Source organism: Cervus elaphus, chromosome 3 (assembly GCF_910594005.1).
Source record: "Cervus elaphus chromosome 3, mCerEla1.1, whole genome shotgun sequence".
Lineage (NCBI taxonomy): Eukaryota > Metazoa > Chordata > Mammalia > Artiodactyla > Cervidae > Cervus > Cervus elaphus.
The window spans coordinates 34,861,769-34,888,310 of record NC_057817.1 but is presented as its reverse complement, the minus strand read 5'-3'; the positions used below and the strand labels follow the sequence as shown (position 1 = coordinate 34,888,310).

The following is a 26,542-nucleotide window of genomic DNA, read 5'->3' as shown; positions in this document are numbered from 1 at the left end:
ATGAACCCAGGTTGTGGGTGATAATATGGAATAAAACGCCTATACTGAGACCATTAAAGGATACCCAAAACAGGGAAAGACTGTAACTGCTCAAATTGAAGGAAATTATAAGATATGACAACCAAATGCAATATGTGTTCTAGAATGGAGTTATGTTCTAAGAAGGAAAAAGAAACATTACTTAGATAGTTGGTGAAATTTAAGTGAGGTCTGAGATTGGATGATATTGTGCTGTCAGTTTTGAGGTCTTGATTAGAAGATGTATGTTGGTTATACAGGGAAAGTGTCCTTGTCTTAAGAAAAAATACAGTAGAGTATTTAAGGGTGATGGGAGTATATTGCCAGTAAAAGGCATATTGAAATGAGGTAGAGGATGATGGAGAAACAGGGCTAAAAATATCACCAATCAGAAATCTGGTAAAAGAAGATGTGGGAGTTCTTTGTACTGTCTTAGTAAACCCTTCTGCAGATTTGAAATGATTTTTAAAATTTTTTTAATTAAAAGCAATCATTAACCAGCGAACTCCCCTGAATATATAACTGACAGTGAGTTGATATTCTGACCATATAAAAATTCTTACAAATAAACAAGAGAAATGACAAGGCTGGTATAAAATGGCAAAAAGATATTTAGAAACTATTCATGAAATCAGAGACACCATCAACTTACTAATGAATACATTAAAAATGTACAAACTCACTAATATTCAAAGAACAGTAAATTTTAGAAATGATAGTCATTTTTCAGATGTCATAGTAGCAAAAAATATTTTAAACATAGTGTTCAGTGCTTCAAAATGTATAGTTTAAGTATCTCCAAAGTAAATTGTTTCCTCAGAACCTACATCTCTCTTTTTGGTGCTATTCAGGGTTTTTATTCTTTTAAGTAAATTAAATGGGGTTGAGCTAAAAATATTCAGTGATTCATGTATTCTCTGGTGCAGTTAGCATCCTCAATAATAATCAAACACAATTTTTATAACACCTAGAGTTTTAAATAACCAAAAGTTAAAATACAAAGAAAAAATGACAGCAGGTCAATCATCTCCTTTTTCAAAATGCTCAATGGATAAACATCACTAAAACGAAGAGGCAAAATCTGAATGACTTTCATTCAACTGCTGTGAAATATATTAATATATGGTTTCAACCATAAAAATATGACTCCTTGCCAAGGTCAATGGAATTTAAGTATACACACCATCCAGGGAAATAAGATTTCTTAAGTAATGGTGATAATATAAACTCCATGACAATAAGGACACCTAAATAATATTTTGCTTGGACTTTATAAAAAGGTATATGTTTCACCAAACTATAGAAAATAGCAAGACAAGTTACAAATAAGCTGAATTCTATTTCCTGCCACTTCATAATAAACTGCGGAAAGTTGATTATAATTTTTAAATGAGTATTTTGAAAAATGATTTTAAGTGATTGATCAAAGGCCTAAAGAGCATTTGGGAAGTTTAATAACGACATCATAAGACTAAAAAGAGAAGAGTCTTAATGCCAAAGAATTAAAATATATTACAACAGTCCCTCAACATTCATCTTGGAAAAGATCATTGAAATGTCAGTGCATATCAATGTATGGCAGATTAAGAAAAGAGAGTTAAATGAACTTTGAATGCACCTTGAAAATTTTCTTATTATACTCTGAGTTGCAATCAAAGAATCCAACTTTCTTCCAGAGACAAAAGATAAAGCAAGTTAAATACTATAAAAGAAGTTACTTTTTATAGCAAACAAGTCCATTATAGCAATTTAAGTCTTTTACAAATAGAAAATATAATGGAAAAATAAAGATTCCATTTGAGTGAGAGCACATACAGCCCATAAGGTTCCTAGGGGGAAAAAAATATGTGTACACCCATTACAGAAATAGTTATAAAGAAGATATGAAAGAAAATGGAGAGATAAATCATATCCCTGGATTTTAAAAAATGAGTATCAAAAAAATGGTAACATATAACAATCTATAAATATGATGTAATTCCAATAAAAATCCAAATAGCATTTTTTCATAAAACTTATCAAATTGATTCTAAAGTTTATACCACAGGACGAAGTTGCAAACATAGCAAAAAAAAAAAAAAAGTGACTAGGAAGAACAGAGAGCTGAATGATGACAGAGCAAATCTTATAAAACCACAGCAATCAGAGTGGTGTGCTCTTGCCGTGGGAGTCACAAGCAGATCAGAATACAAGGCCCAGAAGCCAACCTCAGAGATTTGGTCCTACAACTGATGTTACAAATATGTGAGAAAAGAATGGGCTTCAGCTAATTGGCACAGGGACCTCCAGCTTCACCTCCCAGCTATTATACTAGATAAGGATACCTAGATCTAAGTCCAAGAAGACCATTTCTTTTCATTATTAATCAGAACAAAAAAATCATCCATTGAGTATGGAAATGAAAGTGAAAGTCACTCAGTCATGTCTGACTCTCTGCGATCCCATTGACTATACAGTCCATGGAATTCTCCCAGGCCAGAATACTGAGCAGGCTGCCTTTCCCTTCTCCAGGGGATCTTCCCAACCCAGGGATCAAAGCCAGATCTCCTGCATTGCAGGCAGACTATTTATTGAGTATAGTGAGACAGATTAAAATAGAAGGTTAAATACAGATATACCATTATCCTCTTCCCAGATCTCCAATTAAAAGATCAATAGTAAATTAATCAACTGTATTTGTATTAATGCCTATGTACCAGTATTCACTGCAGAGTCAAGTACTGTACTGTCTATTGTCACAAACTTGTCAACAGCCAAAGAAGAATGTTAGGTAGAATCAAGAACAGATACAATTTTTCTTACTTCACCCAAACTGCTCAAAATCATGCCAAATTTTCTATTTTATATAGCAGACCAGAAATTTCTCATAAAGGCAATTTTGAATTTTCTTTTCCTGGAATTTTCTAGTTGGCTTTCTCTTTTCTTTGGTGAAAGAAAATATATTCTTTCTTCACTATGTCGCTAACATAGTCTCACTCTTTAAGAGACAGAAATTACTGATTTGACTGCATATCAATTAAAAAAATTTAGCACAGCAAAAATCACCATAAAGACTTCAAAGCAAATGAAAACTACAGATGATATGAAATTAATATTCTTATTAAATGGAGTTCACTTAAATCAGTAAGAAAATGTAGAAAAATAGACAATGTATCTACACTGTAGGGCTTCCCCGGTGGCTCAGTGCTAAAGAATCCGTCTGCCAATGCAGGAGACACAGGTTCAGTCCCTGATCCAGGAGATCTTACAAGCTGCGGGGCAGCTAAGCCTGTGTGCCACAACCATGGGGCCTGTGCTCTAGAGGCCTAGAGCTGCAGCTCCTAAAGCCAGCATGCCCTAGAGCCTGTGCTCGCAGTAAGAGAAGCCCATGCACCACAATTAAAGAGGAGCCCCCACACCACAGCTCGAGAGGAGCCCCCATTCACCACTCCTAGAAAAAAGCAAGTGCAGCAGCAAAGACCCAGCATAACCAAAAGAAATTAATCAATTAACCAAATAAGAAGTGAAGTGAAGACACTCAGTCATGTCCTACTCTTTGCAACCCCATGGACTGTAGCCTACCTGGCTCCCCTCTGTCCATGCGGTTTTCCAGGCAAGAATACTGGAGGGGGTTGCCATTTCCTTCTCCAGGGGATCTTCCCGACCCAGGGATTGAACCCAGGTCTCCCGCATTGCAGGCAGACTCTTTACTGTCTGAGCCACCAGGGAATTAACTCAATAGGCTATTTACAAAAGAAGACATATGAACGGCCAATATGTATATGAGAAAGTATTCAATCTTACCAACAAAGTGTTATTTTTTGCCTACTGGATTGGCAAATTTTCAAATCACTGTTGAAGAAAGTGGGTAAGTAGGTACTTTAAACTGCTGATAAGATTACTATTCTTTCCTGAAACATATACATACTTTCATAACATGTAGAAAATTACACACATACCAAATTAGATATGTATATCTATATGTATACCTCCATCCAATACCATAAGATTGAGACATATACCTAGTACACACAGAAACAGCCATAGTGGTTGGTTATAGTCAAGGTCCATTCTAACTCATCACTTTCTTATTTTGATAGCTTAGTCCCTAGTGGCTTTAGATGATAAAGAATATGTCTGCAGTGCAGGAGACCCAGGTTCGATCCCTGGGTCTGGAAGATCCCCTGAAGAAGGGCACAGCAACCCACTTCAGTTTTCTTGCCTGTAGAATTTCATGAACAGAGGAGCCTGGCAAGCTACAGTCCATGGGGTCACAAAGAGTCAGACACAACTGAGCATGCACACACAGACATTGTGTATCTAAAAAGAAAAAAAAAATCTAAAATACAGGAAAAATCTACTATAACTGGTTACCCAACAAATTGCATTTCTTAGAATTCATCCTAGATAAATTCTGGGGTAATAACTGAAAAAAAAACTCTTCATTCATCTCAATATCATTTCATAAAGATTCTATATGAAACACGGTAGGTAAATCATTTAGTCATAAGCTTATTACTGTAAGGCAATCTGGGAGAGCTACTGCCCCTAAAATTTAAACATGTCAACATCATCAAAAATGATGAAAGTAAAAATAATAAAATCACAAGGGCTTATCAAAGGAAAAAAAGAATTAAAATAACATTCTGAAAGTTTTCATTCCCAAGTGAAGAACCGTATTTTTTAAAATTTAATTATTAGAAGTATTTTTAGTGTAAGAAAAATACCTTAAAATAATTAGTAGCAAACTGTACTTTAGTAGATACCTGGGCCAATACAGCCAAGGGACTGGTATTCTATCACGCAGAGTGAAGAAAGCAGGTAAGGAAGTACAAGGTACAAGATGGATGCAGCAGAAGGGTCTTGTAATGGCCCAAGATATTTGAGGCCTGATAACTGGACATGGTCAAAACAAGAAGGAACCTAGAAATACCCCGGCCCTCTGTCTAGGGAAGTGAAGAGCCCACACATGTGATGTGTGGCTGTGAGTATGGCTGGTTAGTCCATGGTTAGTTGCCGCAGCAGCAGCCAATGGATTCACTCATTGGCTCTGAAGAAAGAATGGAGTGCTGACGAGAAGGAGAAGAATGCCTTGCTTCTTCAGCATGAGAAAGAGGTCTGTGCTCCATGAAGTAACCTCTCTATATTAACTACATTGTATTTGTTTATTATATTATATTAACTCTCTATATTCTTTCTATCACTTAACCTATATAAAAATTTGGTACATATAAGTAATAAGAGAAATCTCATTTGCTTGCTGAGTCTTAATTTCACTGAGTTTCTTTGATGAGCAACTCACCCTGCCTTGTAATGAATGGTACATGTAGGTTTAACCACATTAGGATATATATTGCAACTTTCCTAATAATTAAAGATGCAATTTTGTTACAGATAAATAATGATGTTGAAACACACTTTAAGAGAATAAAATATAAGGGCAGTTTTTTTTAATTATGTAGAATTTGGGTTTGAAATTTGAATTTATAAATCTTATTATGTTTAATGTTATTTATTAAGTAAAGTGCAACCAAAAAATAAAGAGTATAGTAACTATAACATCAGTATGGTAATTTTATCCAAAATAAACAGTCATCTTTTAGTTCAGAACCATTAAGCCAAGCAAATATTGCCAGTAAATTTAATTTTTACTTAGTAATATCAAGAAAGAAATGGCTTAATACATGACAAACACTCACAAATATGAAGATATATTTTATCATCCTCATACATAAATACATTCTTACTCATTCAAAATGTACAATAATTACAGCTAAGAGAGTTGAAAAAAATCTCATTTATTTCACCTCAAAGTTTATTAATATAGAAGATCATGGCAAACTGCAAGACAGTTTTGTATATAGTTGCACACCTATTGCCATAAATTATTTCCATGTATCCTATTTGCAAAACATTCAAAGTTAGAAGCATAGATAATATATGCATATCAGAAAATTTTCTAATATTAATCTCATGAAAATCAATTTATATATATAAATCCAAGACTATCTTAAATAAAGAGAAGTATCATAAGTCACAGAATATAACCTAGGGAACTGTACCAAATCAGCACCAAAGGACAACAAAAGGATCTTGCTTATTCTGAAGAAATTGCAGTTTTGTAAAATATGGAAAAAGAAAACAGAGTCCTTTTGGAATTTGGGGAAATTTTATCATTCATTTTTACTTACAAATATACTTTCACTTTTCAGTGAGTATTTACTATTTTCATATTTCCCTTCTATGTTTCTCGTATAAATAAGTAAGTGAACTAACATCATAGAATTATTTCTCTATAGTCTTTTTTTTATCCTTTCAAAACACAATAGTCAGAAAACTGTAATGATGAGAAAACTCCTTTGATCTGCCTAAGGGTCTTAATTCTTTCAGACATAAAGTGCCATATATTATTGTCTGTTGTTTTTAGGTAAAACTATTGTTGGTTAAACATATACAGACATGACAGAAGAGCCAACAACCTTTTTACACTGTATTCACATGACACTTGTGGTCCAGTTTTTAATAGCAGCTCCTACTTGAAAACATCACTTGAAACCTGCATCTCAGGTTGGGAGACCAAATGAGATCCTACTCACAGTGCACCAGGGCACTGCTAATGAGCAAGAGCGGGGTAGCCATTCCTTTCTTCCAACCCAGGAATCAAGCCTGGGTCTCCCACCTTGCAGGAAGATTCTTTACCGTCTGAGCCACCAGGGAAGCTGCAAGAATACTGGAGTGGGTAGCCATTCCCTTCTCCAGCAGACCTTCGCAACCCAGGGATTGAACCTGAGTCTCCCACATTACAGGCAGATTTTTTACCCTCTGAGCCACTAGGGAAGCCCTGAGGAGGTTCCTAGCAGGTTCATAATGATGCCACTTTATTTCAAGCTGTGTTTCAATACCAAGATGTGACTTAAGTCCACTTTCAATCCCGAGATACTATGATGCCTGCCTTTCCCACTCCATCCTGCTCTCAGCTCACTTCAGACACCCCCAAACCCAGAGCATATCCATTAGTCTCTTATGTCCAAACCAACAAAGTTGTGTGATTAGGTTTCCAGTTTTCACACTGTGGCTGAGATGTTGCTATGTAGCTCATTATAGGTGTCGTTATTTGCTAAGAACTTGTCATTTGGAGGCAGGACCTGCCAGTTAGTGAAATCCTCATGCTTAGGGCTAATGACATTTCAGGACAGATTAGGCACCCTGCATCAATACAGCAATTTGAACATTCTCCAGATCATTTGCCCTAGCCTGGAGAAAACTTCCTGATGTCGTTTATGATTCCTGGTCCACTCATGATGATCTTTCTCTTGATCTTTCATTCATTTCTTCATCCACCAAATATTTATTTAGCATCTAACTTTGCATGACAGCGTGGCAGGTGAAATGGAGTATGCAAACTTTCTGTATAATCCTTCACAGTAAAGGGGAAAAAATCTAATAAAAAATGTTGTCAGCTACATAAAATTTCACACAAATGCATAAGTACACCTGGGAAAAGGATTAGAAAGCTACATCCTGGAGTAGATTTGTCTCTAGATGCCATAACTACACACAGTGACACTGGTAAATGTTTAATGTTTGGCTCTCTGTTCTCTAGAGAAACAATTCTGAGATACTGGTTCATTTATCCATTTGTTTAGGGAAGATAGAAGAAAATACAAAAAAAAAAAAGTGGACTCATTAAAAAAAGAATATTTATCAATAAAAACGCATATTTTTAAATAAGCTCTGCTCTGTAGCACTTGCTGATGTCCATAGCCTACTTCAAGCTAGAGCAGTAACGTCAGTCAGCTCACAAAGTTTCAACTCCTGTCAGCCAGTATCAGCCCACTCCAGCACACCACTGATTGGCTGAGAGATATTTTCCTGTTTATGTTTTTCTTATTTTCAAAATGTCTTTAAGGATAATAGTGGTTGCCCCCAGGGACAGAAATCAAGTGGCCAGGGACATGGATGGAGGTAGACTTTTTTCTCTCTATCCTATGGTGCCTTGTCAATTTTGAACCACAGGATGTATTACCAATTTTTTTTAATTTAAATTTTTTAAATCTTCAATAAATATTTGCTATGATTGTGATCAAAGGCAGTAAATAATATTTTTAGTGTCTCATATGTAAATAATACATATGTATATATGTGAAACATTAAAACAAGGTAAGATGTCATTTGTTAGAATGACAAAAGGAGTGGCCCAAATTTCAAAAAGGCATTGGAGGTTCATGGAGGAAGCAATGAATGTAAACTGGGAAGGTCAGTAAAAGCTTCATGGAGCTGTGAGCGAAGTTCTGGAGTGTGAACATGCTTTGGATGAGCAGAAAGAAAAGGAATAACATACAGATGATGCAGACAGGCCTCTGTGCCTGGCATTTATAGTCCTACTGAATGATGCCACTTTTCTTCATCTCTGCCAGTGCTGGAGCTGACATACCCCACAGCCTCTATTTCTCTCTGATTCTCCTTACTTCATCTGGCATCAGAGCAAGCTGCAAATAGCCAGATATCTCAGAACTCACTATCATCAATTGCATGGAGATGAAAGTGAAGCCAGGGACTGACACGAGGATCAGGGAAGCAGCAGCATCTCATCTCTAGTAGTAACATTAATGTTTATTTAGGGTTTATTCCACAGTAGGCTCTATATGGTGGAACTCACAGAGGCTTATTAATGGGGAATCATTCAAGTTCTTGCTTTCTGCCAAGCAGTCAAGAACTGAAGGTCAGTGGAGCGCTACCACCTCACCACAACCACCCCCAAAAGCAACTAGGAAATAAGCAGGAAGAGCTCGTCTGTGAACTGGGACAGATCTGATGGAGAGCTGGACCCACGTCTAATCACTGCCAGGTAAAGGACGACAGATCATTTGTTTATTCTGACAGCCGTTCTTCAACATTTAACTAGTTAACAGCTGACCATCCCGTGAAGCACATAAATGTATTCACTTATCCAGGACATGTTTTGCAAACTAGTCACCTTAGTGCCTACCTCAGATAGTTCTACTGATTAAAATTTAACATTCTGGGGATACTTAGTTTGGCTTTTTTTTTTTTTTTTTTTTGAGTATACTTGATTTATAATGCTGTGTTCATTTCTGCTGTAAAGTGATTCAGTTACACACACATATTCTTTTTCATTACGTTATCACAATATACTGAATATAGTTCCCTGTGCTGTATATCAGGTCGTTGTTTACCCATTGTATGTGTAACAGTTTGCATCTGCTAATCCCAAACTCCCAATCTTTTCCTCCTGCACTCCTCCTTTACATCCAGCAATGGAATACTCTTTGGTCGTTAACAAATAGATTATAAGCAAATGTTTATTTGCATGGAATAATCCTCAAAATATTTTGCTAAATTTTAAAAAGCTATAAAATGTTATATCCAGTGTGATTCAATTTTTAAAATAGCATATCTATTCATTTTAAATAGACAAGTATAACTGAAAGTATTAGTAAAAACTATCCCCAGTCAAGTAAAATTACTGATGATTTTTGCTTCCTTCTTTGCGATTTTTCCTAATTTGTAAAATTCACTGTAAGTATTACATGTAATGTTTCAGATTTGCAGCATAATTAAAACTTCTACATTCTACAGGATTCATCCATCAGTACTTGAGAGTGGAACTTGTTCTACTTCCCCAGGAAAAGTCTGGCCCTGCCCTTAGGAATCACCTACTTCAGCCACCATAGGCAAACATAGGTACCTTCTGTTCGAGCATATCATTGTTGGCTCCTCAATTTTTGTAAAAAAAAAAAAAAAAATGTCAGTATTTCCTCCAACTCAATTGCTGCTGAAGCTCAACACTAAGTCTCACTTAACTGTCAACAAAGAATAACTGTTATTTGGGATTTATCAGAGAAGTCTAACTTGAATTTAATATTATTTTCAAGACACTGGAAAAAGCAATCTATGTGGGCTATTGCCTGGAAGACAAGGTATTTTATCAGGATTTCATACAGGAGGTGCTACTGTCATTTGAGCAGTAAAACGTGGTTGCACAGAACTTTCACGCACACTGCCTAAGGCCTTGCAGGCAGTATTGCTTCAAACACCCTCAACACAGATGCATGTTACTGGTGTGGTTATAGACTTGATTTTTCTGAGTGTGCTGTGTCTTAATGCAACCAGTTGATACAAGGTCTTCTGAACTTGTTCCTTTAAAGGCATTCAATACATTTTCCCATATAAGGTCATAAGAGACTTCAAAAGTTAAATAAAAATAAAAGAGCTGAGTAATTTAAAAAAAAAATAGGTCATAGGAGAAATATGTCTCTGGTCTCAGAATTAAGAATAGTTGCCTTCCCTTAATCACCCAACTGGGTGTCTATTTTTTCTTTGCCCTACTTTGTATATTTCATTTTATTTTTATGTTATTGTCCTGTAGATATCGCTATGAAAGTAAAAGTGAAAGTGTTAGTTGTTCAGCTGGGTCCAACTCTTTGTGACCCCATAGACTATAGCCTGACAGTTTCCTCTGTTCATGGAGTTCTCCAGCAACAATACTGGAGTGTGTAGCCATTCCCTTCTCCAGGGGATCAAACCCGGGTCTCCTACGTTGCAGGAAGATTCTTTACCGTTTGAGCCACCAGGGAAGCTCAGATAGATATCTCTCTATATACCACTTTAATCTTTTGTAAAAGTCAGCAGAGAATAAACAAGTGTTCGGGAAATGACGAAACTAAAGAGATCTGTGAGAATAAGACTTAAGGAAAGAAAGATACTGTCAGCAGTAATAATAGGGAAAAAAAAAACCAACAAAGCACAAGGTCTGTGAGGGTAACATGAGGTTAGGAGTTGTCAGAGTAGACAGGTAAAAAATTCTGGGCTCAAGAATCGGAATGATGCCAAGTGTGAAATAAGTCAGAGAAAGACAAATACTGCATGATTTCACTCATATATGGAATGTAAAACCTAAAACAAATTAATAAACATAACAAAACAGAGTTATAGATACAAACAGGTGGTGGTCAGAGTAGAGAGGGTTTGAGGGGAGGAGATAAATAAGTGAGGGAGACTCAGAGGTACGAACTTCCAGTTATAAAATAAATGAGTTATGAGTATGCAATGTACAGGGTGGGGAATATAGTCAATAACTATTTGGTATCTTCATATGGTGACAACTTATTTTTATCTCTATTTATCTCTTATTTATCTCTAATGCTTATTTTTCCTATCTGTAAAATGATAATGAGAATAATGACCTTGCCATATGATCGACTTCTGCGGAACTTTTTCTCTAGGGTTATCAAGTACTTTATATGAATTTACAGATGAGGAACCTGAGGTTCAGAAGAGGTAAGTGATTTACATGAGTCACAAAGCCAGTCAGTCTTAGAGCTATGACTGGAATGTACACAGTCCAGCTCCAGATCCATACTCTGGACCATTATCTAATACATGATGATAACATGAACTAACCCACGGAATGCACTGAGCACCCTGCCTGGCACATGATAAGCCTTTAATAATTATTGGCTTACTGTTGCTGCTGCTGCTAAGCAAATGAAAAAGTGAATTACCAATACAGATAATTTTAATATCATAAAAAAATCCTATATCTCAAATATAGTATTTATTTATGTAAATGTTATCAAATTTATAGATAATATAAATGAATAATTAATAATAAATTTAGCAAGGATAACTGGAAAGCATGAGAGCTAAGCACAAAGATTCACATAAATATATTCATCTTGTGCTATTTATTAAAGTTAAAAAAGAAATGAGTCGAGTATCCAAAAGTAAGGAATTGATCAAACAAAATATGGCATATCTCTATACACAGACAAATTCTGGATTAAAATATGACAATTTCAACATAGTCTTCTTCAGGTGATACGATTTGTATGAGTTCTCCTATTTCTTTATTATACTTATCAGTATTCCAATTTTTCTACAATGAAAATACATTGCTATGCTAATTTGAAAAAAGTAAACATTATTTTTAATTGAAATAAGTCAATATAAAGTCCTACATATAATTTTAACAAGTCTACTTTATAGGAACAGTAACAAAGGATCTGTCTGACACCAATCTGCCTTCAAGGACCTATCTAATAAAGGCTTGGTATATCAATATACCCTTACTACGTCTAAGGTGCTAAAAAAAAAAATTTGAAACTGTTGTAAGAAGTATCAGATAGAAAGTGCTCAGTCGTGTCCAACTCTTTGGGACCCCATAGACAGTAGCCCACCAGGCTCCTCCGATCATGGGATTATCCAGGCAAGAATACTGGAGTGGGTTGCCATTTCCCTCTCCAGGGGATCTTCCCGACCTAGGGATCGAACCCAGGTCTCCCGCATTGCAGGCAGACACTTTAACCTCTGAGGCACCAGGGATAGACAATATGGAATCCATGCTGGTCAAACATTTGTAGAGTTAATATATTCAACTCTAGGGACCAAACAGAACATCGTCCATTTAGACGGGATGGTTTTGAGGTGTCATCTGGAAGAAGGTTGGCGAGTTTCACGTCCCTATGAAACAAAGCAGGACCCTGTGGTCTTTGCTCTCCCCACCACGTCCTCTGCCTGCCTTTTGTCTGTGGAAAACTTTAGTCAAAGAATAAGTTTAATCAGATGAGTGAGAACAGATGGAAACAAAGGAAAACAATCAAACGAGACCAAATAATAATGCAGTCATTAAGCAAAGTCAAGGACCTCTAGCACTTTCTCAAGGGCTATAGATAATATTCTGAGTCATATCCTGTGAGCTGTCTTACAGATATCAAAACACCAGGCGGAGAAGTTAACTGCATGATGACCAGGCTGTGCCCTGGACATGAGCTGCCATGATTTTGAGAACTGGTCTCAAAAAAATGGGAATAAATGGACCTTGGAACTGAAGATTAACTGCACCTAAAACAACCAAGATGACACTGGTCAGACCACTGATGACCAATTTGAAGATGACTGTCAGAGCTGGCTGTGCTGTCTCTGCACATAGCCCCTCCTTCTATCTATAAAAGCTCTTTCCCCACTGGTTGCCAGCGGGGAGGAGCTGATTTTAGGACAGATGTCCATCCGATTTCACCCCATTTCCAGTTGCTGGCATCTAAAATAAAGCAAACTTTCCTTTCCACCAACCTGGCCTGTTTATTGGCTTGTGAGCAGCAAGCAGCTGGACCCCACCATATCCTTTCAATATCTACAAATGGAGTAGTGGGGAAAAGCCACAGGGCAGAAAAATATAGTGCCTGAAATACAGGGGAAATTTTCCTAGCAAGCAGAAATAATCAGCAATAAATCAGGCTGCTCTGTGAAGGAACAATATCCTTTGCTGTATGTGAATCATGTTGCCCAAAGCCCAATGAAGAAGGGCAGGGTCACAGTGGTGTAAGCAAGGAACTCCCCTGATATCAATTACCTGAAGACAAGGAAAGAAACACACCAAGGGGGAAAATCCCAGTGAATCCTTGGGAGGTGGAACTCTCCCTTTCTTGCTCTTAGTCTTGAAGAGACTATGTCAACTACTCAGTAAATGTTTGGGTGACATCCTCCTCTGAAAAATAAGCCAAAACCTGGGGGGGAAAAACCCAAGTGAGTGGCTTGTGATGTTATCATAATCCTTTGGGGTTAAAGACAGAATTTGATGGGACCTTAAATACTGTGAGTAATCCAGGTAGAATGTGATCAAGAACCCTATTCTATGAGTCGATTTTCTATATTTTGTTCTCCACATATATTTGGCCTTTAGTGTTTAGCAAAGATTTGCAAAGTCCCAGACTGTCCCATCTCTCATAAGGGAAACCAGGAAAAGAGGTTTCTGCTCACATCTGAATAGGATCATTAAATCCATTATATATGTAAAACACTTTACATATATACATTCTTTGATCCTTACTACAATCTATGAAGAAGGTATTATTACTCTCCCTGTATTACAGATGAGGAAATTGAGGTTATGTAATTTGCCCAAGGTGGATACTCAAAATATGAACACGAAAGAACTTTCATTGTCAGAACCATGGCTATTCTTTCAGGAAGGAATCACTTTAACTTGTTTGATATTATTTAGCAGCAATTTATGTATATTCTAAGTGTCATGAATGAATTTTTTCTTCTCCCTCTCCACTCCTCCTCACTACTCCCACCAGCTCCCAAATCATGTTTCTCACATGTGCGAGAAACTAGGAAATACCAGATAGCATTTTGATTCAACACACATCCCAAGAATAGTTGTAACTATCACAGTCTAAGAAACACATTGAAAAAGAATGCATTTGTCTGTGATTAAAATTTTAAGACTATTAAACTCTAAACCCAAGCAATATCTTAAAGAAACAGAATACAGTATTTTTGTGGCTATCTGTTTATCAATTAAGAAGTATATTTGACTTTAACATTGAGTAGGATATCTTATGAAGAAGTTAGTGATTAATAAATGGGTTTTAAGAATATGGTAACTTCTGCATGCTTTTAGCAACACCAAAAACAGCAGCTCCTTCTGCTTTTAGGCTGATCTCAATTACCTGTGTTTGTGATTTTGCATAATTCAGCAAAATTATTTTTGCTGTTTTAAACCAATCCTGTTATCTCACTTTTATTTAGTTCTCTTTAATGTGTTAATTTCACTATACAAAATGAAAACACAGGAAACTCCAGCAGTCACACATACCTGTGATCCAAATGGTGAATGGAGAGGATCACTCCAGAATTTAAGTGGGTCTGTTTTAGGGTCACCAGAATAGTAAACTCATGTTTATTTCTCAGCTTCTGAAAAAACTGTTCCGCTGTAGCAGTGGAGGCTTTTATACTTCTGGGAGTATCTAAAAAGGGAAACAAACAGTAAATAGCCTAGAATTTGGTCCTTTATCCTTTATAGTATCCTTTACAGGCAACATCTTTCAGAACATTACAAGTAATTGCTGATAAATATCAAGCTCCAGACTCTCCTGGTAAATTCTTTCAAAAACACTTTTTGCTACACATAACACAGACAGTAAACCACATGAGTGACTGAGCTTATATTTCAGGGATCTTTTTTTCAAAAATGTCTTTGAGACAAGGAATCAAAGAAGCCTGTCAAAAAAGCCTGTTTGAAGAAGTGAGCTTCCAAGTTTTCTGCTCACACTCTTCCTATAGCCTGGATACCATGGCCACGTCAGTGTCAAAATGGAACAAAAAGATGTCCTTCCGAGAAAAGGACCTAAGAGACCATGATAGAGCCATTTAGCTTTTCTGACACCTTGTGACAGAAAACTGGATTTAAATCAATGTGCTACCTTTCACATTGATATCTGTAGCCAGAAGGCTTGCTATAAATAGATTTTTTAAAAGATCATTGAAATTAGTCACTCTCAGCCTTCTGTGCACTGGATGAAACATTAAGATCAAATTATCATGCCATATTTTTGAAAGAAATGCAGAGAACTTAATTCCCAAGTCCCTCTCCCCTGATTTAAAGAACAACTAGACAAGAGATTTTAGTGGAAGAGTAGATTTTTATCCTGCAATTCCCTTTGGGTTAGTCTTGCAGCTCCAACCTCAGGACTCATAGGATATGGGAAAAATAGCCAGGGACAGACTTAGTGGACATGATAAAGCCTATCATTCAAGCCAAAAGCCAACAAAGCAAAACACTTTCCTATTCAAAGTGTGAGCAAAAGGTTGATGGGACCCAGAACGCAGTTTCTGTTATCAAATCCTTCCACTGGTTTCTATGTTCTAGACTAAGTAGACCAGATAAGGAGCTCTCAATGGGGAAGATCCCTGCATTGGGAGAGAACAATCCTTCCTTGAAAACTGTCCTAGGAACCGCAGAGCCTTTACACCCCTGGTCCTACCCCAGAGAATGTCAGTGGCACCCAATTCTAGTCATTGTAACAACCAAAGTTCTCCCACACATTGCCAAGCATTCTCTTGGGAGCAGTGTAGCAGAAATCAGGTTCAGAATAACTACCTTGATAAAACAGAGATTATGGGATTAATCTAAAGTTCCCACTTTTCCAGCCCAACAAATTTATGGAATAAAAATGTAACCATCTGGTTTGTGTCCATCACTGGGAATGCACACACATGGGGAAGCCCTCAAGTTAGTCATAAAATAGAGAAGGGGACAAATAATCCTAATAAAATAAAAGATATGCTGTCATTTTCAGCATAAATACAAAGTGTTCTTTCAGGTAAATACAAAGTGTTCTTTCAGGTAAATACAAAGTGTTCTTGGACCACAGAAGGAAAAGCAGCCAACATCAGTTGGAGGGAAGGAGCTCATAAAACAGATGGTATTTGGTCAGGAATTACGGGCTTCCCTGGTGGCTCAGATGGTAAAGAATCCACCTGCAATGAAGGAGACCCAGGTCTGATCCCTGGCTTGGGAAGATCCCCTGGAGAAGTGAATGGCTGCCCACCCCAGTATTCTTTCCTGAAGAATCCCAGGGACAGAGAAGCCTGGCGGGCTACAGTCAATGGGGTCAAAAAGAGTCAGACATGACTGAGTGACTAACACTTTCAACATCTTCACCAGGTAGAGAAGAGAGGGAAAACCATTCCAGCCATAGACATAGCTGATGAAAAAGCAGAGAGGTGTGAAAGGGCATGACATGGCTGAAAGAGCAAACAGCAGCCACTGCAGAACGGAGCTGGGCAGGAAAGCTGGACAGGATAGGCAGGGCTTTGTCTGCCAGTGTGACAGATACTTGTCTTTGTCACCATCCACGATTTAATCTCTGGGTGCAAAAATTAAAATAAATAATAATAATTCTTATGTACCACTGAAAAACGATCCCACCTCACTCCTAACCCACAGCTTCCTCTGTGCTAGGACTCTGATCCATCACAGCACCACCTCTTCCTGTCTGCAGTAACTGATTCAGGATCAGGCACCTAACCCAGGACAAGGAAATCAGGTTCAGGATACTGGTTCAAAGTTTCAGGACAAAGAAAATTCCATGTTTCCAAAAAGAAACTTCTTCAGTTCTATCCCATAGTCACAACCAACAGCATAGCAATAATCTGCAATATCAGCCATGGTTAATGTAATTCTTTCTCCCCAGACTCCATCAAGGAGAAGAGAGGCTTTGCAGAGATGCAATCCAATTCCTCTGAGCTCCAAAACCTTCTGTTTCCTCAAGGAGGCACATAAGATGTGACTCTGTGAGAAGAATTTATCTTGTGTTAACTTTTAATCTACTCCAATTTACATACAAGTGAATTATCCACAAATTCCATAACTTCATTCCAATTTATAGATAAAAGCAAATTAAAATTGAATTATAAATATTTATTATGCCTCCCCCTCCCCCACCCTTTTCAGGCTTGAGTTTGGTTCAAGGTAGAGCTTGAGGAAAATCCTTTGTCTTGCTAAACAGGGTGATAGATGGGGACTCAAGGGAGAGAAACAGAGGAAGAACTACATTGAATATGGAAATGATGATCAGAGCCACCAACAGAAGCAAAGGCATGGCCCAGTGAGAGAAAAGAAATTGAGAAAAGCATAGCAGCTGCCTGACAAGGTAGAACTTTAGAGAAGAGATGCTTAAAGAGGATTTTTAGAAAGTTTCATCATTTGGTACTCAAAAGAAAACCTCTGTTATTTTCCATTGCTTTTGGAGTCAGATTTGTGAAGGGTTGAGAGGCTGTATTATTTTTGTGGGTTTGTTTGTCTTGTTTTCAGATGAAATGACATGTGAAGACTGACCTTATGATGAAAGGAAGAAGAACATAAAAATGGATTACATTTGAGTACCCTTGGTAAAAATGGTTGAAAACATGGTGAAGGTTAGTGTAGTTGAAAGGAAATCATTTTGTAAAAATTGTTCAATCTTCATTTTGGAAAATTTTCTCTGGTAGCCATATGGAAGGTTATTTGCAAAAAGAAAAAAAAATTGAACATAGGGAAAACTCTTGAGAGACTAACAATTCACATGATTGTTGACTTTTCGTTAAGTTTCACACGTTTTGGCATTTACCAGGAATGGTGACATAGAGCTACTTACTGGTCATTTCACTGCCTGTCAGGAACGCTGATGCAAAAAAGGGCCAAGTGAACACCAGATGTTATTTGCATTGAGATTCAGGAAGTACTTAAGGAGACCTGCAGGGCAGAACCATCCTCTATCCTACCAGGGTGGTAAGTAGGGTCTCAGAAGATCTCTATCCAGCTTAGACTTAAGCCTATTCGTTCATGGGGTCACAGTTCAGGACAAGCTCTCTCACCTATCCAAGCTCTCCTCTGGGCCCATTACACTTCCTGTTTTGCTCCCTCTATGAGGACCAGGGTGACTTGCAAGAAGAACAGACCCTCAAACATCAAACATGTCCTGCAGAAGCTCCATTCAGTCTACACTTTACTGACAGGAAAAAGGAAATTCTTTTTTCCATCCTGATTAACCAAGTTCATGGTTACAGAGGTTTAAAAACTGGGGCTGGCATGAACCTCACATTCGTAGTCCAGAAGCCTAAGACACAGTGAAGGGAGGTTATTGAATGAGACAGAGAGGGAACCTATAGGAAGCAGAATAATTTTCAGCTTTCTGTCAACAGAACACCATCTCTCACCAACCTTACCTCACCCTAGTGATATTTACATCTATTGTCCCCCCTTAAAAACATGTTTTTCAAGAATCCATTATGTCTGAGTCTAAGCAGGACTTGATAGGCGCCTGAACTCTGTGAGTAGCTCAGAAAAATTAGCAGGGCTTGAAGTCAAGAGGTTTTTAGAAAGCATGGTCTAAACAATCTGGTCACCAATAAAAGACGGGCGAAAGGTGAAAAAAAAAAAAAACAGAAAAAAATTGAATCCAAAATTCCCAGCTTGAGAGACTGAATGAAAGGACCTGCAGAACGAGCATAATGGTACCCAGATGGGATTTCAATTTTAGAAGCGGTCATTCTGAGGTGTTCAGAGATGTGCATGTGGACATGTCCAGTAGGAGGCTGGCACTACAGAACCTGATCTCAAGAGAGAGGTTAAGGTTGGCGGTATAAATGTAGAGGTCATCGGAATACAGCATCTAAAGTGATAGGCATGCCTGAATAAATCATAGGAATCATAGGAATAAGAGAGGATTAAAGGATGGACCGTAAAGACACTAGATCTGTCGAACAGCAGGGACAGCATATATAACTACATAAAGCTGCACATGTATACCATACAACATTTGTCTTTCAAAAATGTATAAATAATATATTTTCCCCTTTGAACTCACATTCCATTTTATTCTCACAAAGCTTAACAAGGACAACTGTTATCACTTCCTTTTTCAATGGGAAAAGCAAACCAAGGAACAATTCTGTGATTCACCCAAAGGCACCCAGCATGCTAGAGGTGTATTGGGGATGACAATTTTTGGTCCAATATTCCTTCCACTAAATTGCCCTGCTTTCTGAACACATCCTAACCTATGCTCAACTGCCTCTCACAAACAGAAAAGCAAATTCAAGAATATCAACACAGAAAATAATGTAGAAAAGAGTAATTATATAAGATAACATTTTTAGTTCCTTCAGTGACTGGCTTAGTAGTGATTTTAAGAAAGGTCACTTTCCTCATTTGCATTTGTTTCCCAATTCGTAAAGTTAGCATTCTTGCCTTCTATTTTCATCTCAAAGATTACATAATGTTCAAAGAGACTTCTTAGTTCCTGTGATTATTACTTCAAGACCCAACTCTATTCCTCACCAGAAAGTCAAGGCAGAGAAACCACCTTCTACTTTATTTTTGTTATCATTTCAATTTTCAGAATTCACAATTAAATTCAGGGATGTATTAAGCAATTCCTCAACAAGGTCTCCTGTTAGGAACCACGCATAAAAAAAAGAATGTGTGTGGTGGTTCTGAACCCAGAATAATGAGTTTCCAATGCCAGCTATACAGATGACTAGCTGTGCTTGGCATGTAGCAACACCACGTGTTGGCTTTTCACGTTATGATACATATTATTATTACTCTCACAAGCAATGAGCCTGTGCTCAAACTACCAAGTGCCATTATACCCTTGTGACTTTCTGAGTTCACTTTCATGCTAAGTATCTCAAACTCAGCCACAAAATACGTTTCCACATACGAAAATTGACATAAAAGTTTCTGGCAATGTAAACATTGCATCGTTTTAAGAGTCTGAAAAAAAAAAAGTTTCTGGCAATGAAATTATTCTTAGGATAAACCCTGCTTACCACCCTCTGTTTCTAGAGAACTGATCATTCTCTTATGGACACAAGTCAAAGTGAACTGAATTTCTTTTCAAAGAAGAACTGATAAAGATCATTTGAACTGCCTGTTTAGAGAAAAACAGGCTAAGAAAAGGGTCTTTAAATGCTACTAGGAAGCTGCACAGAAGAATTTACCAACATGCCCATGCTATACAAGGTCTTTTTAATTGCAGAACTGCTTGAATTTAAAGCAAAACTTTGTTTCCATGTTTTCCATATTTATTGTGTGCAGAGCATAAATATCCCACCAAAAACACATGGCATTTTCAAGTAGTTATTAATATATAATAAAGCAGGCCAGAAGCAATCACATCAAAATGCTCATTTTTAGTCATGGGGCTTCCAGAATGGAGAGATGAGCTTATACATGAACGCACAGTAACCCCCTGCCCCCAACACACACACGGTTTAGGGGAGAGAGGAGAGTGAGGGTGAAATGGAGAGACTGGTGTCTTTCTAAATCAAAATGCAGCTGAATGCAAGTGTATCTGTGGTCACAAATATGGATGTTTACTGATAAAGAATCCAACTGGAGCTTCTTTAAGTACTAATTTTGGTGCATTAGCAGTAAAAGAAGGAATCTGTCCATCTCCCAATAACAAAGCAATTGTTAATAATTCTTTCTTTCTTTTGCACTTAAACTGCATCACTACCACTGCCATCATGAATTGAATGAGTCTCTGCCCCCTGACAGGTCTCTATCCTGTCTGCAGTATGTAGAAACCTAAATTGACTTCCTGCCACATAATCAGACTAATAAAAATAAAATGTGCAGATTCAATCATTAAAAAGTCTATCTCAGGCATAGAATGGTTAACTTCGAATGTTCCAAACCTCACCAAATTACCCTATTTTCCCAGTCTCTAACTGGGAAAGGTTGTTGTCTTCTAAATTCAGGTTAGAAATGTATGCTGTTATAACTATTGTCATTGTTGTCCAATGCTCTTGCTCTCCCTTCAATAATCCCATGCCTTTACAGTCCAAAACTTTGAAGGCAAAGTAATAATTTTAAAAGCCATAAAAACTGGATTAACACAGAATATGCAGTTTGCATGAGCAAATCTCATGAGCAATCATGAGCAAATCAACATGAGCAATCTCATTTGAAGCCTCAAAGCAACTTTGAATAAATGGGATTAGCTCTACAGTAATAAAAATTACAGATGAGGAAAGCAGAGCAGAGAAACCAAAACACTCATCTCCACTACAGGCTCAAAATCAGAGCTGATGTCTATCAACTTACTATATGAGGGACTTGTTGGTTCAAAACTTCAGGAACTTCCTGAATGAAATCTAAAACTGGCCACACACACAGAGGGCAAGGAGAGACTGTAGGAAGAGGCAGATAGCTTCAGATTGATAGATGGCAGGTTTAACAAACAAAGGAACTTACACACCAGGCTTGTCTTGGGCAGTTGCAAGATGAATAGATCTCCACACTCCCCTACCAGAATCTTAAAAGTTTATATAGAAACCTTAAACTGGGTTCAGTCACATATAACTTCCAGATGGTCTCAAAAACACATTGTTTCTTCAAGGTGTCTGTATGGTTGAAAAGAGCTCCCACTGTGGGTACCCCACAGTACCAGTGGTACCAGTGGGTACCAACATACCAGTGAAATGTACATTTCAAGGATGGCAGGGAGTAAGGAGCTTCTGATTGCCCTAGTCTGACTTTTGGGTCATCTGGCGGTCGTTTCCTTTGCTCAATGACCTCCTCCAGGAGAGTACCCTAGGCAATTATGTGGGGCTACTGGAACGAACCTACCAAATTCAGTTGACAGAACCTGGATCCCAACCCCGGCCATGATGGCGATGCATACTCTACAAAGCAGATAAAACCTCATTTTAAGTTAACTTTTAAGAAAAAACTTATTCTGAAGATAAACAAATACATTTTTCTTGATCTTTGGATCAATTTAGGATTTGCAGATCTACAAAACTACTCATATCACACAATCTCTCAGCTGTTTCAACAACTGAGGTGTAACAGGCACTAAATTTTAAAAAGTTTTTCAAAAAGACAATTTTCAAATAATTCTCCTCAAAAAGTTACTGATCAAAATGTATGAGTAATCCACAACTTTTTCATCAACAAACGCACATCTAAGGATGCCACATCCTCACACTTTAGACATCTACATGTTTCTTTACATTCCCAGGTTTGGGGAGTACAAAGACACACTCTTGGGAGGTCAACTTGGAAATATCCCTTCACTGAATCCAAAACAACCTCAAAAGTTTCTTACAAATCCACAGATAATTATACTTTGATTCAATGCATAATAAACATATATCTTCATGTGTTATTTACCAAAAAGATTTGCTGGCTCAGTGTTGTGAATACCTGTGTGTGTGCTCAGTCATGTCCAACTCTTTGCAATTCCATGGACTGTAGCCGGTCAGGTTCCTCTGTCCATGAAATTGTCTATGCAAGAGCACTGGAGTGGGTTGCCATTTCCTACTTTCGGGGATCTTACTGACCTAGGGATTAAACTTGAGTCTCTTGCATCTCCTGCATTGGCAGGCAGATTCCTTACCACAGCACCACCTGGGATGCCCCAACACACAAATAGACATACACAAATAAATACAATAAAAAATCAGAAACAAAAGCATCCACTAACTAGTCAAAGAAACAAAAACAAATAGCAGATTCTACTACTAGATTTAGTAACTATATGATTGACTTTAAGCAAACTATCAGAATTTTCATTATTAAAACAGAACAAAATGTAGTCAAGGTGTAAAGGGGTTAAAATAATAAAACATCTCTACACTTTGAAGCTTAAAATTATATACACAACAACCATAAGACAAGATATTCTCTCTTTAGTCACTAAATCATGTCTGACTCTTGTGACCCCATGTACTATAGCCTGCCAGGCTCCTCTGTCCATGGGATTCTCAAGGCAAGAATACTGGAGTGGGTTGCCATTTCCTTCTCCAGGGGATCTTCCTGACCCAGGAATTGAACCCAGGTCTCCTGCATTGCAGGCAAATTCTTTACTGACTGAGCTATGAAGGAAGCCCTACACTTTGAAGCTTAAAATTATATACACAACAACCATAAGACAAGATATTAAGGTTATTCTATTTTTGTTTGTTTTGATTCCATGGTAACAAGCAAAACTGAAAACTGGCTTCCATGAAAACTGCTGCTTGAGTCTATAATCATATTAATACTTTTAGCTAGTGTTTAGCAGTCCCTCAGATCTTCACCAGTGAAATTAGCAGCTGTTTTGTTACCAGCAAAATTAAGAAGGTAAATTAGCCAAAACAGTATTCCTCTTTATCATCTCTTCTCTCAATTGCAATACTGCTTAAGAATAAGATCAAACAGACGGAAATACTAAGCAAATAGAAGGGAATATGATGATTGATGACAATGACAATGTCAATGATTAAAATGATGACATCATCTACAACTTTAGTAGACTGCTTGCACTGCTTTGTTGATCCTATCCATCATTTACGGATAGTAGTCTCAACAACATCCTTTGAACATAAGTAGGTGATCTGAGAATTAGTAATTTGCCAGACTTTTATTTAAAGTAGCCCAAAATATTATATACAACTGAACCCAAACTTTATACAATGTCTTAGCTAATATCATCAGTCAATGTCTTAAATACACAAGGAAACTTAAATTCATGGACTTTCATGATTTACAAAACATACTTTTGCTTTGATTAAAGTCATTAAAAACTTTAATAAGTGAAATGTTTGAATTTCTTTAAAAAAGGAAAAAACATGAATTTTTATTAGTCTTACTATTGATTATTAACAGATGAAGAGGCTCAACTGCACCTTCCTATACTGATACAGTTAGGATGAATGAGGTATTGCTTACATTAACAAACTGCTCACCTTAACAGTGAAGTGTATAAATTCATCGATTATGTAACCTCTCTTTTCTCTTATAAGATATCTCATATATAGTACCTAGCTATATCTTTAATACATATATAATTACTCTTTGTAAATGTTCATCTATTAAGAGAGTAACTAGAAATTTAAAAGAAATATATATATATATATATAAAATAGTTTTTTCAGTGAACCATATGTCATTCATGTATTTTATCTGAAGCCTCATCAAATATTCATACAGTCCCTGAAAAGGATAAGACAGAAAAAACAATATGTTCATTCACAAAGCTGGCTATCTTTTTATCCACACATATGTTAGTGTTTAGCTTGGCTTAGTAGATTTATTAGTGCAAAAAGAAAGAAGAAAACATAGGATCAAGATGAGATTTTCATTATGTATCCTCAATATTCAATTGACAGGAATAAAGAATAGGGATCTCTAAGATAGTTTTACATCTATAAAATGTAATTTAATTTATAAATGGTGCAACCTCAGATTGCACAGGCAGATTTTAACAGAATCTTTGTTGAATAGCCAAAGAGACAGTATACAGTTCCCCATCAATTATGCAGAGCTGAAGTGCTGAAATACACAATTTCATCTTCTACCTAATAGGCCAATTTGACCTGAGACATCAATTTTGGGAATTTGCTCCGCTTTTATCCTCCTTTAATTACAATAATCAAATTACTTTAGAATAACAAGACAACAAAATATCAGTTATCATGATTTATCATCCTATTGAAACTGTGCTTTTTTATGATTATTATTTTCACAGCAAGAAAGAAAATAGCATTATGAAGTACCAAAGGATACAGGGCATAGCATAATCAATTTCTCAATCCAGAGTCTCAGACACCAGCCCTTAAGTCTACCTCTGTCCTTGTTCCCCAGGCCCCGTATCTGTCTCCCCTCCATTTCTGAACCAGTTATGATAATTAGGTCAGAAAATTAAAAGCAAAGCTCAGAATTAAGTCTTACTGCTCAGAGATTCAATAACAATAAAATAGCTCTGAGAATTTGTACAGCCTCTAAAATAAATCATTTCCCAGCCCTGCTATGTTGGCCCAATCTACAAAGTTGAGCCACTGCTTCAGTTTTCTAGCCTAGAACTCAAAATTCTGTCCTGCACACCCATCTGTTTGGTTGAGGCTCTGACGCTCAGATAGGATCTTGCCAATTCTCTCTGCTAATCCTCAGGAATAGATGAATCCTGTTAAAAAGTGTCAGAATGCTAGATCCATCAAATGATGCCTGGCTGCCTTTGAACTGTAGGGGTTACTGGACTTTCCTCATTAGCAGACTGGATACCACCCCAACTCCCACTCATCCTCATACCGTCCTCCATCCCATCTTATCATCCTCCTGGAGTTTTTCCTGCTCCTGAGTTTTTCTAAATTATGTTCACTGTTTAAGTGAGGATTCTATCCCTAGGTAAAGGATAGAAGATTCACTCACTGTCTAAGCTTATCTCTGAACTTCACCTTAATCTCCACTACTCATTCCCAGGAGCCTTGAATCTAATCTTACCAAGCTTAGGTCTCTCCCATTCCAAGACTTGGATTTCTCCTTAAGTGCTCCTTCCTTCGCTAAGTATTGCCTCCAGTTTCTGGCTCACGTTAATTAATTCAATAAATATATATTGAGCACTTGCTATGAAGTGAGCATTCAACAACAAAGATCAGGAATAATTCAATACAGTGAACTGTCCACTGTGCAGAGACTGCTCATTTTCCTCCATTAGCAAGAATTGTCTTCTTCTTAGCAATAAAACTCCATACTTTCATCTGGGCACATGGCTGTTCAGCTAAGAACTATGTTCCAGCTAAAGAGGCCAAGTGACTCAGATCTGGAAAAAGGATGTGAGTAGAAGTGATACGTGCTATGATCCAGATTTTAATATTAAAAAGGAAACCGACTGCTCACCACTTTCCTTTCCCTCAGACTGGAATCAGGATGCTGCAGTAGTAAGTGAAGTTCTTCAATGAAGACAAGTGCATTGTGGGACCTTGAATAATCTCACATGGCAAAGACACCCATCATCCAAGAAAGCACTGGCCTGCCTCTAGACTGCTAAGGTGAGAGAGAAACAACTTCTTCCTTTATTAAACACTGAATTAGAGGTGTCTCTGTTACAGGAGCTTAGCCTATTCCCTAGGTAATACATCTCTCCAAGTTTCCTGTGACTCATTCAGATGGTCCTTGAGGAATCATTCTTTAAAACAAGGATCAGCAAATGTGAGGTGGCATCTCATTTTGCTTTCAGTTTGCACATCCCTGATGATTACTTATGTTGAGTACCTTTCCATTTGCCTTCTGTCTATCTGGATGTCTCCTTTCAAAACGTAAATATCCTCCAGTTAAAATATTTTTTTTTAAAAATGCCAATTGAGGTCCTCTGCCTGTTTTTAAATGGGTTTTTTGCTTTTTTAATTTTGAATTTTATGGGTTCTTTATGTATTTTGGATATCAACTCCTTACTAGATATATTGTTTGCAAATATCCTCTCCC

General features: G+C 37.2%; 1 protein-coding gene across 4 annotated transcripts in view; it reads right to left on the bottom strand.

Annotated features, from left to right (window-relative positions):
- The window catches only part of NELL2 (neural EGFL like 2), a 437,534-nt gene that overhangs the window by 298,591 nt on the left and 112,401 nt on the right, over positions 1 to 26,542 (bottom strand). For all 4 annotated transcript variants that reach the window (XM_043886426.1, XM_043886435.1, XM_043886442.1 and 1 more), the window contains one exon: positions 14,621 to 14,771. In XM_043886426.1, coding sequence (XP_043742361.1) covers positions 14,621 to 14,771 — 151 coding nt within the window. The remainder of the gene's footprint in view (positions 1 to 14,620; positions 14,772 to 26,542) is intronic.